The following is a 15,159-nucleotide window of genomic DNA, read 5'->3' as shown; positions in this document are numbered from 1 at the left end:
GGGGAAATGTGTTTGTTATAGCTGCTCAAGGTGCTCACACGACATTAAAGATACTACTAATAATTACATTTATTATATATTATATAATACATGTATTATTGTTATTATTATTATTACAATATCTAGAAATAGAAATACATATATATAAAAATATATAAAATAAAAATAGTAAAATATAATATAGTCTAAGTTTGTAAATTATAATACAATATATGACAATATATAGCGATTGAAGTGTCTGTCTAACAATATGTATAAAAATAGAAATAAATATATATAAAACTATATAAAATTAAAAGAAATATATACAAATATATAAAATTAAAATAAAATTATATAATAAAAATAGAAAATAGTAAAATTTAATTAAGTTTATACATTATAATACAATATATGACAATATATAGAGATAGAAATAACTGTCTGTCTAACAATATAACTAACAATATATAAAAATATATAAAATAAAAATAGAAAATAGTCAAATTTAATGAAGTTTATACATTATGATACAATATATGACAATATATAGAGATAGAAATAACTGTCTGTCTAACAATATAACTAACAATATATAAAAATATATAAAATAAAAATAGAAAATAGTCAAATTTAATGAAGTTTATACGTTACATTATAATACAATATATGACAATATATAGAGATAGAATAACTGTCTAACAATATATATATATATATATAATATATAAAATAAAAATAGAAAATAGTACAATTTTATTAAGTTTATACATTATAATACAATATATGACAATATATAGAGGTAGAGTAACTGTCTGTCTAACAATATATATAAAATATATAAAATAAAAATAGTAAAATGTAATTAAGTTTATACATTATAATACAATATATGACAATATATAGAGATAGAAATAACTGTCTGTCTAACAATATAACTAACAATATATAAAAATATATAAAATAAAAATAGAAAATAGTAAAATTTAATGAAGTTTATACGTTAATTATAATACAATATATGACAATATATAGAGGTAGAGTAACTGTCTGTCTAACAATATATATAAATATATATAAAATATATAAAATAAAAATAGAAAATAGTAAAATTTAATGAAGTTTATACATTATAATACAATATATGACAATATATAGAGGTAGAGTAACTGTCTGTCTAACAATATATATAAATATATATAAAATATATAAAATAAAAATAGAAAATAGTAAAATTTAATGAAGTTTATACATTATAATACAATATATGACAATATATAGAGGTAGAATAACTGTCTGTCTAACAATATATATATATATATATATATAAATATATAAAATAAAAATAGAAAATAGTAAAATTTAATGAAGTTTATACATTATAATACAATATATGACAATATATAGAGGTAGAGTAACTGTCTGTCTAACAATATATATAAATATATATAAAATATATAAAATAAAAATAGAAAATAGTAAAATTTAATGAAGTTTATACATTATAATACAATATATGACAATATATAGAGGTAGAGTAACTGTCTGTCTAACAATATATATAAATATATATAAAATATATAAAATAAAAATAGAAAATAGTAAAATTTAATGAAGTTTATACATTATAATACAATATATGACAATATATAGAGGTAGAGTAACTGTCTGTCTAACAATATGTATAAATATATATAAAATATATAAAATAAAAATAGAAAATAGTAAAATTTAATGAAGTTTATACATTATAATACAATATATGACAATATATAGAGATAACGTTAGAAGTTAAGTGTCTGTCAGTATATGACCGATAGCAGTTTAATGATAATGTTAATATGCTGACATCCTTAAAGACTGCAGTATATGTCAATAGTGTCACAAAATACCAATAAAAGAGCGGTGAAGAGGGGAGAGAACGACAGGAGGGGAGGGGAAATGGGAGGAGAGTCACACAGTTTAACTTTGGAGGAGGTTTGAACGGCGAAGGCCCTTTAAAAGCCGGAGTGAGTGAGTGAGTGAGTGTGTGTGTGTGTGTGTGAGTGTGGATGTCTGCCGTGAATCAGTAGAGTTCACTGAACCGTCGCGAAGAGACGTTTCCGCCCACAAGAAAGATGGCGGCTCCCTTGCTGGAGAACCTCTCGGAGTCCTTAGGTTCCACGGAGCCAGCGGTTCGACTCATATTATCTATTTTAATCGGTGAGTTTCGCCTCACACGCGAGTTACGGGCTTATTCTTGGTAGCTAGCCGAAGCTGACATCCCCTCCCCGGCGGCAGGTTTTGGGTCGGGAGTGCTGAGCCTTGCCCTCATTTGCTCGGCTGTGTGACTGTTAACACACTCACTTGCTAACCATATAACGCTCAGTTAACTGTGAACACACAGCCACAGGCGGCTGGACCGGTTGTTTTGGTCTGGTATTGTTTTAGCTAGCTCGGGTTAAAAACGCCGCAACAACAACAACAACAACAACAACAACAGAAACTGCTCGCGGACAAGTGCGGCTTTAACGGTCAAGTAACAGTTACTGTTTTCATGCTCAACGGCTAACTTGTGGCAGTTAACTGACATGGAGGTGGTGTGTTGGGGCTACTGTGGTGTCAACCGTCGGAATCTCTCCCCCTCTCTCCCTCCTCACCCTCTCTTGAATTAATTTGAGCTATTGGGTCAAGTGAGCTGGGCAGACTGGTAAAACACGCCCTACTACAGTTTGATGTATTGGTTTTTGTTGGCTTTTAGGATTAGCTTTAATGTTGGTGTTGGAAGTTCGGGTTGGTGGGAAATAATTGCCCCAATGTTGTTGTTTTTTGGGGGAGGAGGGGAGGAGAGGGCGCTTTGACAAGGAGTGAATGAGAGTAGGCTGCCAAAATATGTCCCCCCCTTCCCTTCCCTTCCAAAACCCTCCATTTTCCACTGAATTGAATAGAAGAGAGGCGCGGGGGTTAAACATGTTGGAAAAAACCGCGATTTAATGTGACTTTTTTTTCCTCTTTAAAGTTTACAAACAAGAGTCAGAATCAGAACTGGTTTTCAAACTTAAGGAGTTTAACTTTTGGGTATGTTGGTGCACAATAAACACAGAGAAATGTGAATAAAGATGAACAAGAGAGACAACATGACCTTTATTTAAATAAGATGAAATGAAGAGTTGTGCTGTCAGCAGAGATGTGCAAAATGTTGTGAGGGGAATGCAACTTTGAAGTGTTTTATTTGAGGTTTTAACATGTAGCCCAACTTAGGACCACAGGGTCTGGGTGTCAGGGGTATATATGTGTAGGGGGGGAGGGTGTCTGTCCTCGTTGAACTTTGTTCTGACACATGGACGTGTCTGTTTCTCACAGCAACAATGCAGCAGACTGAACGTGGCCATTCATATCAGACTTTGGTTGCCTATCACTTGAAGCCCTTCAGTCAGCCCGTTGCACGCTCCTTGTCCCAGTGTTGCTTAATGTGTCTTGCATAATATTGTTGTAATATAGTAACTGCCTTGCTGTACATCAGTGGAGCTTAGAATATATCTGGTGTTTTTTTTTGTCAGTGCTCCCTCTGTTATACATAGGCTGATATAATTTTGCTGCTTTACAGGAGCTACTACACACTGACGCAGTGTATGGAACTGGATATTTGATATTAGATCCATTGCTGTGCTGTGTATATAGAAATCTGCTGAAAACGCAACAGCTACAAATTAGTTTCGAAAGAAGCTTGTAAGACCGCAGCCAAGTGACTCAGATGATTAGCCCTGCCGCGGCTTTGTACTTGACTTATTGGATTGCAAAAGTTTTTAAAGGATAAGACCGGTGTTATTCTATTTTCCTACTAAAACACCCAAATCCCATTAAAAAAATAATGACTCTGTTTATGTGTCTTTCAGATCATTCGGTCTGTGGGTCTAAGTCTAATTTTTACTTTCTGAAAAGATTATTAATAATAATAATAATAATACTCTAGTATTAAGATGCGCTGGTGAATATTTATGGCAGCAGGATGGTGCACGTGGCGTTGACTTAAAATAAACTGCAGTGCTCCCCTTTCATCGCCATGAAGGAGCACGTCACCCAGTGCAACAGTGTGGGCCATTGATGTGTGTTTGGACAACAATGGATGTCTATGGCAGAGAGGAATAAGATATAGCGGGATTTGGCTACACCGACAGTACTTGTTGGATCACTTCATTGTTGGGTTTTGGTCTTATTTAAAGTAACGCAGTGGAAGCAGATGGAAACTTAAATTATTTATCATTTCACGTTAAAGATCAAATTGAGCTCATTTTATATTATAAGCTGCGTGTTATGTTTCTATGTTGCTGCAGTGCATGTAAATAATGCCATCCCCAGCCTTGATATCAGCTAATTATAGATCTCTGCCAGACCCAGGAAGGTACAGGGACTTCTCATCCAATTAAAAAGAGTTAATTAAAATGGTACAGTATTTCTCCAGAATCATATCATAATTGTAGGTATAGTATAGGTATAATATAGCAGTTTGGGGATGTTCATAATGCATGTAATCCAATAATACATTATATGTGTGTGTGTGTGTGTGTGAGAGAGAGAGAGAGAGACACACACACACACACAATGTGTTTTTACCACAAGGTCACTGTTAATATCACAAGGTGTCAACAACGGCTCACTTCGCTGATATGAAGTCATGCACCGTAGCTCTATTAACATTTTTCCCCTCTCTGTCTGTCTTGCAGGATATCCCTGTGCTCTGGTGTACCGGCGGTTCTTGTTCTACCAGCCTGCAACAGTCATACACTTGTTCCACGCGTTCTCTGGACTGGCTCTAGCAGCATTCAACTTTGGTGAGACGAAGCGTGAATTAAGGGCGTGTGTTATTTGATTTAACTGTAAAACAACAACAAAAATGAGAGCATTATCATGTATAGTTGTGATACATTACCATACCCGTATTTTAAATACAAGTTTCTACTCCCTGAGTTTGTTAAGATATGTGGGAGGCCTTTCAAACACACAAAGGCTACGTTTTAATGAATGCATTGTGTGTATTCTTGATATCTAACAAACATGTTGAATGCATTTTCTTCCCCAAGTCAAGCTTTAACTGCTTTGTGGTGCATTGCTGCATTTCTAATGTGTGTGTGTGTGCACAAGACCAACAGAACAGAGAACCACTTATTTAGAAAGTCCTTCATGGCGCTACTAGCAGTCAAAAAGTCAGCACGGTGCCTTTTTAATTTTTATTTAATATTTAGGGAGGCACAATTAATTGAAATATTATCTCATGTTTAATATTTAATTCCATATTTTACATAATTAATGAAAAACTAACATCTAGAAGCAACCCTTGACCTTTCACCCATTTCTTTTGGAACATAAAGTCAGAAGGAGATCTAGTTGAAGACTTCATGTGGATGAATCATCAACTATGGTTGAGTCATTTCTGGGTTGACAGGAAAGTAAATGTAGTTCTCTAGAAACTATACCAGCAGGTTTTACAACTGTAAATTTACATCTAAATGTTTGTGGTATTTGGTTTTTTTTTGCATGTGGCAGAGGCTCCTCCTTAATTTACTGCAGGCTTAATATACAGGAAAAAGGCTCTGAGTACACACGTTGATGGCTGCAACTAATAATTATTTTCATTATCGATTTAATAAGCTGATTCTTTTCTCCTTTAACTGATTAGTTGTTGCTTTAAGTTACAAGAGCCCAGTGTGATATTTTCATATTGCTTGCTTCCTGTGTGTTTTGCCTCATGTGATATTAAACTGAATATCTTTTGAGTTTTGGGACAAGTAATTTGAATAGATTAAGATTTCCTGCTATGCACGCCTATGTTAAAAAGACAAACACATTTTGAAGATGATTGAAAGATAAAAAAATACACACACACACACACACACACACACACACACACACACACATCTTAATTTAGCTAACTAGCTAGGTAGTGTACATCAATAGTTAGCTTACATTTTGCCTACATTAGTTAACTGACTATATGCCGCTTTTATCTTTTTAACCATCTTCAAAATGTGGTTGTCTTTTCAGCACATATGAGCTCATCACATAGCATATCTTAGTACAGGAAATGAGAACATTGTAAGGGTATTTGTTGCAGAGAGTAAGTTATAACAGGCATATCTGACTGTTATCTGACATTTCATTGACACAACAAATAATCGATTAATCTGTCAATTATTGACGATCTTAGATAATGAAAATGATAATTGGTTGAAGCCCTCCATATAAATCAATTTACTGTCACAGAGATAAAAAAGAATTCACGTTTGAGAAACTGGAATCACCGAGTTTTTGTCTGTTTGCTTAAAAATTACATTTATTGATTATCAAAATAGTTTAAGATACATTTCCTGCTGAATGACTATGATGACTAGTCGCTTCAGCTCTACAGCAGAGTAGACTAACTAATAACTAATATTTGAGCGGCGTGCTGTAGTAAACACAAACTCCTAACACTGAACTCTTTCTCTGTCCTTTATTCTGTTGTGGCTGCACTTGGATTTTACAGCAGGTCTGTTGCTTTATCTTTCTCCTTGTGGAATACTTTCCTTCCAACCCTCTTTCGAAAGCTCATTTCAAGTCAGATGTGTATCATAGATTTGCCTTGTTGTTCTTTCTCCATCTCTGCCAATATTGAACTGTGCAGGGAAAATGCTGTTGTCATGTCCATTCCTACAGGTCACACTTGACTGCACTCACCATCATCCCCATCCCCCCCTGTCCGTCTCTTTCCCAGGCTCTCAGATCTATCACTCCGCAGTATGCATCCTTGTCCAATTCCTGATGCTGAGACTCATGGGAAGGACGGTAACAACTGTCCTGAGCAGCTTTACCTTTCAAATGGTGAGGTGTCCTGGTGTTTCCTCTCCCCTTTGCGTCCTGGCTTACTTTATAGCATTAGCTTCCTTTTTGTCCGTTGTCAGACTCTTACTGCAGTGGCTCAGGTACTGCCAGTTTGTCTGCGCAGTCTAATATCTGATTTCTGCAATTTCCTTTTAATTGCCTTGTTAATGCCTACACACTTATAACCAAGGTCAGTAATCTTATGATACAGTCACATGCTTCCTGTGCAAATGCTGGAGCCTTTATTTTTGCATTCTCTTGCATTTATTGCCCACACTTTAAGAAATACAGCATTGAAACCATGGTTTTAAACAGTCATGCCCACTTCTGATTTCTGTTTTTTTTTTTTTTTAAACAGCACACATCCGCTGATTTGTTTTAGCGATTTCCTTGTTTTCATTATTTTATCCTGAAGTTTTGGTGTCACGTAGAACTGTGATAAACATCTGCTTGCTCACTGAATGTCCTCTCATTGTATTTTTCTGTAGGTTTACCTGCTGGCAGGGTATTACTACACAGCGACAGAGGAGTATGACATCAAATGGACTATGCCTCATTGTGTGCTCACACTCAAACTCGTTGGTGAGTTGACTATGACCCTCCTTAGACCCCTCTGTGTTCAAGTAGATGTTTTCTCATTGTGTTTGATTGGATATCTTCCCATTGCCGTCTCCCTCTGTACTCTAGTGAACGATTAACACACTGATAAACTGCCATCATGGCCTTTGCATGCTTTAAGGTGTTCATTCAAGTGATCATGACAGCATTAGTCACCCCTAACATAGTTTCTGACACCAGTTGCATTTTCTGATTACAGGTCTGTCATTTGATTACTATGACGGCGGGAAGGAACCAGTGAGTTGGTTGATCTCTCTTGCTTTTGCCTTCTTGATCATTCGTCAATATGTTGATGTCTTGGAATGTCCTTTGTTTGAGTTTTGCTCATTGTTTATGTCTGTTAGTTCTTGTAATTGTCGTGTATTGCTTTTTTTTTTTTCATTCTGTCATGTGTGAACGAGTGGTAGATGAGAGATCACATAAAGTAGATGATCAATATGTACAAATGGACAGATAGAAACAGGTTAGGTCAGTTACTAAATCCGTAGAGTAAAGTTAACTGAGTAAGCAATAAGTAAAAGAAGTGTAAATGTCAGGTCAACACATTACATATCTATTTTTCCTCCTAAAAGTGATCACATTCACGCCAAAAAATCAAATTTTACCCTCATTGATTCGCAGCATTACCCACAATCTAAGCATTACGCTTGAACCAACCAAAGATATTAAAGAGCTTGTTAAGAAATTATAGTAAAATCTTCGACCAGATTAAGGCAAAAAAAAAAAAGTACAGTAACTATCTTGTAGTAATAGCAATAGTAGTAGTAATAGTGTTTCCTTTTCCCTTTCTTCCACTCATCTAGCCTTGTTCCTCTCTAGTGCTGCTAGCATATTTGTGACAGCTGTTGCTTTATTTCATTTTTATTCTAATGAGTGTTTATGCTGTGCTTTTCATTCTGTTTAAACCTTTTATCTGTTTAAAAATGTACACATTCGCTCTCATCTGGTTAATATTATCAGTGTTTCAAATTAATGCCAAGGGTCCCTCTTCAGTACACGGTTTACAGTCTGCCGTTAAATGTCAGTATTTAGTGCAGTGATATTGAGTTTGTGGTCAGTCTAGATTGTGGTCAAATTCTAAAACAATCCTCTGTAATGAGATACATCCTGAGCCCATTAACATCCTTTTAAAATGACTTCTCTGCCCATTTCACTTCTCTTCCTCCTTCATCTCTCTTTCATATTGCTGTTTTTCTATCTTCTTCTTCTCATATCCTTAAACTCCAGTCCCAGTTGAGTTTAGAACAGAGGAATGGAGCCCTGTCGTCTGTGCCCTCACTGCTCGAGATGTACGGCTTTTCCTACTTCTATGGAGGCTTCTTGGTGGGGCCTCAGTTTACATTGCGCAGCTACCAGAAGCTGGTGGCAGGGGAGCTCACCGACTGCCCTGGACAGCCTCCAAACAGGTAAAATAGCTAGAAACTAATGGGTGATGAAAATAAAAATGAGCTGAAAACAATCTTTGTGCCACAACCCTGCAGTTAACATTATTGCTCCCACCCTCATCTTGTTCCTTTCTCTTCCAGTGTTATACCGGCTATGAAGAGATTTGCTTTAGGTTTTCTCTGCCTGGTGATTTATGCAATATTTAGTCCCTATTACCCAGACAGCTACTACTTAACAGATGAGTATGATGTAAGTGTGACAATATGTTTTAAAAGTAATCACTGAGTTTGCTTACATTTTAAAAATGTTCTCATTGTTTTTCTTACATTTCTGATTGTGTAAAACATAAATCTATGTCCTTTCCACAGGCTCAGCCCTTCTGGTATCGCTGTGTGTTTATTCTGCTTTGGGCTAAAGTCATTTTGTATAAATATGTCAGCTGTTGGGTTATAGCGGTAAGTAGCCTCTTGATCTGCAAATGTGTGCATGAAATGTTGTTGTGCTGGCTAATAGCTTCATGATTTGGTACCCAAAATAACCTTCATTCAGAAAGCTGTATTTACATACAGTACTCTACCTAGCTTAACACTTGCAGTGAGAGCATTAACAGCAAAACACCACCCTTTACAAAGCTTTGCCTACACTTACACATATATGATTCCACACCCTAATCAGTCCAGATTGATTGGTGCAGTCCCAGTTTATCAGGTTCTTGTGCTTCATGGTGTGTCCTTACATTAATGATGAGAATGATGTGTGTTTTGTGTGTTACAGGAGGGTGTATGTATATTAGCTGGACTAGGCTACAATGGTGTAGTGGATGGAAAGCACAAGTGGGACGCCTGTGCCAATATGAAGGTGTGGCTCTTCGAAACCACGCCACTTTTTACAGGAACCATTTCTTCCTTCAACATCAACACAAACGCCTGGGCTGCCAGGTCAGTGTCCGAGCCTGAAATCTGTGACGTTCTCTCTCTCCTATCCAAAGCAATGCTGTAAAAGTTAAATATTTACTTACACTAGATGATAATGGTGAAGTAGAGGGTAATGTGTTGCAATGCCCTCACAAAGTAGTTTGGTATCACATACCAAAAATTGTTTTAACACCACAGGAATCATCAGAGGAAGGAAGCAGAAATCCTCAGAGGGGTTTAAAAGTTTTCACCTTTTCAGACAATTAAAGAAACAGTTTCATAGCAGGAGCATGTGACATCGTTTGACGATGACTAAAGTGAGCAAAGCAATTTATTGAACATACAGTTTATTACATGGTCCATTTCGGTTGAACGCATTAAATACCTGAGCTCACTCTAACTGTCTATTATGGAAAAAAACTGCATAGAAACAGAAAGTGGAGGAGGGGAGGGGACACCTTTTAGAAAATGGAAGTAAAAAGTCTCTTATGTAACTAATAAGAACTTCACTTATAGATGAGATTATATTGTATAGCTGGTCGATTGAGAGCTTTCATGCCCTTGGTAGATAAAATAGGGACTTTACACTTAAAACACTCCCATTGTTTGACCTACCAATTTCTTTTTTTCTATTTATAGTCACATATGTGCCACTTCTGATTTATGATTCTCTCAGCACACATGTAAGCAGTTTAGTATTAAATGGGTTGAGTTTGATATTATATTTTTGTAAGCCCTTTTCCTCTTGAAGCCTGGCTGGATGAAATTATAAACATGCAAGCTTTTTATAAGGCATTTAAATTCACATACATCCGACCAAAGGAAGAAACCAGTGTGAATCAGAGAGGCTTGATTAATTAGTACGAGCAGGACAATGTTTGATTTATGGAGATGCCCATTTAGTGGTCAGTATGCTTCGAACACACTAGTTATGTCTGAAATACCCTTTTATAGCCATTCTAAGTGGCCACATTCAAAGGCGGTGTGAAAAGTCAATTGACAGTCTCTCCTCAAAGGCATTCAAAGTGTTGCGCTCGGCTGTACACACGAAAAACGGGCAGAAGTAGCTGTGTGAAGTATGAAAAGAGGAAGCTCAGAGAGAAGTTCAAATGCTGAGTACTTTCTCACCTCTGCACCTGGCCAGTCACGGTGTTAAGAGAGCTTGCTTGTACGATTTTCAGCAAGCACTTTGTTTGGAGGAAACTGATGCTTAAAAGGCCACAAGCAAAGCTTTTAAACAGCAGAACTTCATGTACTTATTTGTCTGACCCTGCTCTCTAGAGTTAATACTGCAGCTTGTTACCAGTGTGCTGTAAGGAGAAACGAAACACTGCACGTTGCGGATTGAAAACAGAACGTGTACACTTGTCTTAGATATTATAAAAGAGTCTGGGCCAGTATTGAATTGACGAGTACCCTTGTAGAGGACGCAAAGTTGTTGAAATGTTTTAATATAACCTCAGTTGCTATGCAACAGCAACTTCCAGGTAAGTGAGTGCTTGCCATGTAGGCTGTGGTAGCTGATGCATTAAGCCTTTCTGACTGCTTTTATCCAGATTTTTGGTCAAAAAAAGGTGTTCTGTGACTCTTGACACATTTTGTATTTTGTCTTTTTAAGACATGTCTTCAAGCGGTTGAAGTTCCTTGGCAACAAGTCCCTGTCTCATGTGACGACACTCATCTTCCTGACGATTTGGCACGGCCTTCACTCCGGATACATCCTGTGCTTCTCTATGGAGTTCTTCATCATCACTGTAGAGAGACAGGTATGCTCCAGGGCAGAATCTAGGGATGGGTAACCTAAGCACAAACCATGAGGGTATTTATTCCAGTTGGTGGGTAAATTTGTTGTTGTATTTTCTCCAGAAAATGTTATCTTTGTGCTTTTTCAACGAGAGACTCTTTATTAAATAGCATGACATTATTGATCAAATGCACCTCACTGCGGAATATACTTGTGATTAAATATTGACTACAGTCACAATTCGGCATCAGTTTATTACATAACCATTCTTTTACTGTATTACTATAACCACTATGAAATAAGTCTCTCTCTCTCTCTCTCTCTCTCTCTCTCTCTCTCTCTCTCTCTCTCTCTCTCTCTCTCTCTCTCTCTCTCTCTCTCGTGTGTGTGTGACAGGCCTTGGCACTAGTGAGGGACAGTCCCTTGCTGACGAAGCTGGCCAACAGCCCGCTCTACCCTCTCATCTATGTAGTCCAGCAGTTTCTCCACTGGCTCTTCATGGGCTACCCCTTAGTGCCGTTCTGCCTCTTCACTTATGACAAATGGCTGAAGGTAACACATATTTCTCACAGACCACACAGGTCATAGGATAAATATGGATGCTCACACTTGTAAGCTTTTTGTACCGTCATCCAGGTTTGGGGAAACGAGAAAGAGGACCCAGTTTGAATTACCAGGTTTTCTGTCTGAAAACTGCACTGCATTAAGATAATACAAAGAGGTGGGGGTGCAATTCTGGGGCCAGTTTCACCGAATGTGCAACATCCGAGCATTGCAACATGAGATCATTTTGACACATTTAACTAATCCAAACAAACAGCATACTTGCTACCCACGTAAGAGCATTCAAGAGCCCTTTTAGGAACCAATTGTGTATCTGTGGTTTGTGAACAACAGTCATTTGTGGGACAGGATGTTGCCACCATTTGTGATCTGCGTGTAAGTAGTGCTTCCAATTCACTTCAGTTAAACCAGGCCTCGGGAAGAATAGAGCCAAGAGTTAAAAGGCTTATCGGATATCAAAACACTGCACAGCTGGTTAAGATACTATGAGAGAGGCTTTTACAACTCCGCGTTTCTTTTATGACGTCATGAAATATCAAGTCGACTTTATTTATACAGCCCAAACTTACAAGACACAGATTTGAATCGGTGCTTTACAACCTGCTCCGCCCTCTGTACTTGATTCAAATATGGACATTTTCCTAAACAAAAACCTTTTTAACTGGTAGAAAAAAATGGAAGAAACCTCAGGAAAAGCAAAAGAGGAGGGATCCTCCTTCCAGACATGCAATAATGTTGTGTGTACTGAATAAACTTTAATAGCAACAGTGAAATTACTAAATTACTATGGTGAATTTTGCCAGGTACAGTAAACAGCAGAAATACGACAATCTACCAGGAATGTGCGCTTATACGTATTTGATTGGACGTTGCAGTGTTTTGTTGTTTTTTTTCGTTGGAACACTCTCTTGTATCGGTGAAAAGAAAAGGAGGACTGCAGCTGTTGTCTTTCTGAACATGGCCTTAAAGGCAGCTTACTGAAAACAGCAGCAAGAGGAGCGTCTTTAACACGGACAAAAGATAATGGATAGGTTTCCAGGAATTGGAACAATGTGTCAATTGACCTAGTTCGTTGTTCTGAGTGGGGAAAGTGGTTGGTATTTGTACACTGGGTATTGAGGGGAGAGTAGCAAGGTTAGGTTAAAGACAGGACAATCTCAGACGGCAACTGGGGGATAGGCAGAGCAGGTGTCATCATAACATTAGAATAAATGAGAATTTGAATTTGACTGTCACTTTTTGATTTTCAGGTGTATTCGTCCATCTATTTCTGTGGACACGTGGTCTTCCTCGCAGCCTTTTTAATCATACCATACCTCCGTAAGGCGCTGGTGCCTAAGAAAGAACGGAGCCAGATAAAGCAGGATTAAAACTCGGTACTAAGAGCTGGCATGGTAAGCAAGTGCAGGCCACTTTCAGTCAGTAATGTAGAGACAAAATTACAAGCTGTGAATTAATTTTGAGGGTTATAATATCTTTGTGTTTCCTTTCAGGTCCGTCGAAGGCTGAATATCCACTGAAGGGAACTGTGACTTTCAAGGAGCAGAATGGAAAATATTTTAAGGCCTTTAGTAATATAAATATATATATATGTCCATGTAAAAATAAATTTCTATATATTTTTGTGTTTTAAATGGGAGGGTGTTTTTATAAACATTTGGAGAAATGTTTACAGGAAATGACCATTGTGCCACATGGGGTAATTGTGAGCCAATCAGGGGCGATTTCCTGTTTTGGGGTTTTTCTTTCTTTTTTTTTTTTGTTAAAGAAACCTGGAACTTGTTGGACTTGAGAGACTTACATGCTGTCGACACAGAATTGCACTCACCAATTCACGGGATCAGAGTCTGTCATTGGCTCCAATGTGTTTGTTTTTGTTTCATTTCTCTATTTCACGTCAAGCACCCACATTTATCTGCAGCAGCAAGTCTTCACGGGATATTTAAGCACAGGGCCAGCATACATGGCACCATCTGATGTAATACAAAATGCTTACAGCAAAAGACATAATAATGATGATGATGATAATGATAATGATAATAATAATAATAATAATCAGGGGGTTGTTTCTTGAAAATGGCTGCCAGTGGTTATACAAGCACTGTAAATCACACACTGAACACTAACCCCCAACTCAAAATGGCCTTGTATTAATGAATGTTTTTACATTACATTTGTTTTGGTTTTAATTGATTTGTGATGAAAGAGGAAAAAAAAAAAAGACTTGATTTTATAGAGTTTTAACAGCTTTTATGAAAAAGAAAATTTTGTAGCTTTGGATAAGATACAAGAATTTGCATTGTTCTCCTGCCTTTCCTCGTTTGATGTTGCTGGGGGGGGTTTGTTTTTTTCTTGCCGTGTATCCTCTTCTTCTCCCTCCGTTCAGTCGACGCCACTCCTCCGTCGGCCGTGATTCAAGCCCTCGAGCTCTTGAGATACACTGAAAGTGAAACATTTCAGTTGGAGACTTGCACACTGCCCAACCAAACAGTCACTACAGTTGATCATTTTTGGTTCATCTTATATTCACTCTGGTCACCATGAAAAAGGCTGTTGGTTGTTTGTTGTTTTTAAATTGAGGAATTGCCTCATTTGGAACTGGAAGGAAAACAAAACAAAAATATATGAAAAAAAAAAGAAATCCACTTTTGTTGTTTCACCCATGACCTGCTCTTCTGTTTCTTACAGCAGGTGGTGATTAAAAAGTGTGTGAACTAGAAGCATCCCACCCCACTGTGGGAATGCCTCTCTATTTTGTTTATTTAATTTTTTTCTGTCGGGGGGGGGGCTGTATAGTCTGATCCATGGGATGCTGGAGGAAGGCCCAGCACTGCTACTGCTGCTGCCGTCTCTCTCGCAGACTAACACACATGGAGAGGACGAACCTCACTGTAGCAACAGCCCAGATTTTAGTAATATTTATACATGACATGGTGATTATTAATTGATGTGAATTGCTATTTCAAGAGACTACTTTTTTGCCTTATTCCTACCAAATGTACAAAGGAAGAAGAAAACTTGGGATGGAAAAGGGGGAGGGAGGGGAGGTGGGGGGGGTGATTTTCAAATACAATTTTATAATGTTCATTAAAATGCTGCATTTCAAGCAAGGACTCT

General features: G+C 37.2%; 1 protein-coding gene across 2 annotated transcripts; it reads left to right on the top strand.

Moving 5' to 3' along the window:
• Positions 1-1,916: 1,916 nt before the first annotated feature.
• lpcat3 (lysophosphatidylcholine acyltransferase 3) lies at positions 1,917-15,008 on the top strand. Of its 2 annotated transcripts, none has more exons than XM_051406119.1 (13): positions 1,917-2,181; positions 4,683-4,790; positions 6,710-6,816; positions 7,305-7,398; positions 7,634-7,671; positions 8,662-8,840; positions 8,961-9,069; positions 9,189-9,275; positions 9,595-9,758; positions 11,353-11,500; positions 11,875-12,030; positions 13,293-13,436; positions 13,536-15,008. In XM_051406119.1, exons 1-12 carry the CDS (start codon positions 2,097-2,099, stop codon positions 13,410-13,412), a joined length of 1,395 nt encoding a protein of 464 aa, XP_051262079.1. In that variant the 5' UTR covers positions 1,917-2,096; the 3' UTR covers positions 13,413-13,436; positions 13,536-15,008. The 2 variants fall into 2 exon arrangements, with proteins under 2 accessions (XP_051262079.1, XP_051262078.1); XM_051406118.1 differs by having other exon boundaries at positions 1,993-2,181; positions 6,707-6,816.
• The last annotated feature ends 151 nt before the right edge of the window (positions 15,009-15,159 follow it).

Source organism: Dicentrarchus labrax, unplaced genomic scaffold (assembly GCF_905237075.1).
Source record: "Dicentrarchus labrax unplaced genomic scaffold, dlabrax2021, whole genome shotgun sequence".
Lineage (NCBI taxonomy): Eukaryota > Metazoa > Chordata > Actinopteri > Moronidae > Dicentrarchus > Dicentrarchus labrax.
Note: the sequence above shows the minus strand (reverse complement) of the source record. Positions and strands in the feature narration are given on the sequence as shown.

Bases quoted from the DNA above. Each gene is read 5' to 3' on its own strand.
- lpcat3 (XM_051406118.1), top strand. From the start codon at position 2,097: ATGGCGGCTCCCTTGCTGGAGAACCTCTCGGAGTCCTTAGGTTCCACG. The intron at 9,276-9,594 runs GTAAGTAGCCTC...TGTGTGTTACAG, and splicing joins TCAGCTGTTGGGTTATAGCG to GAGGGTGTATGTATATTAGC. The intron at 9,759-11,352 runs GTCAGTGTCCGA...TGTCTTTTTAAG, and splicing joins ACAAACGCCTGGGCTGCCAG to ACATGTCTTCAAGCGGTTGA.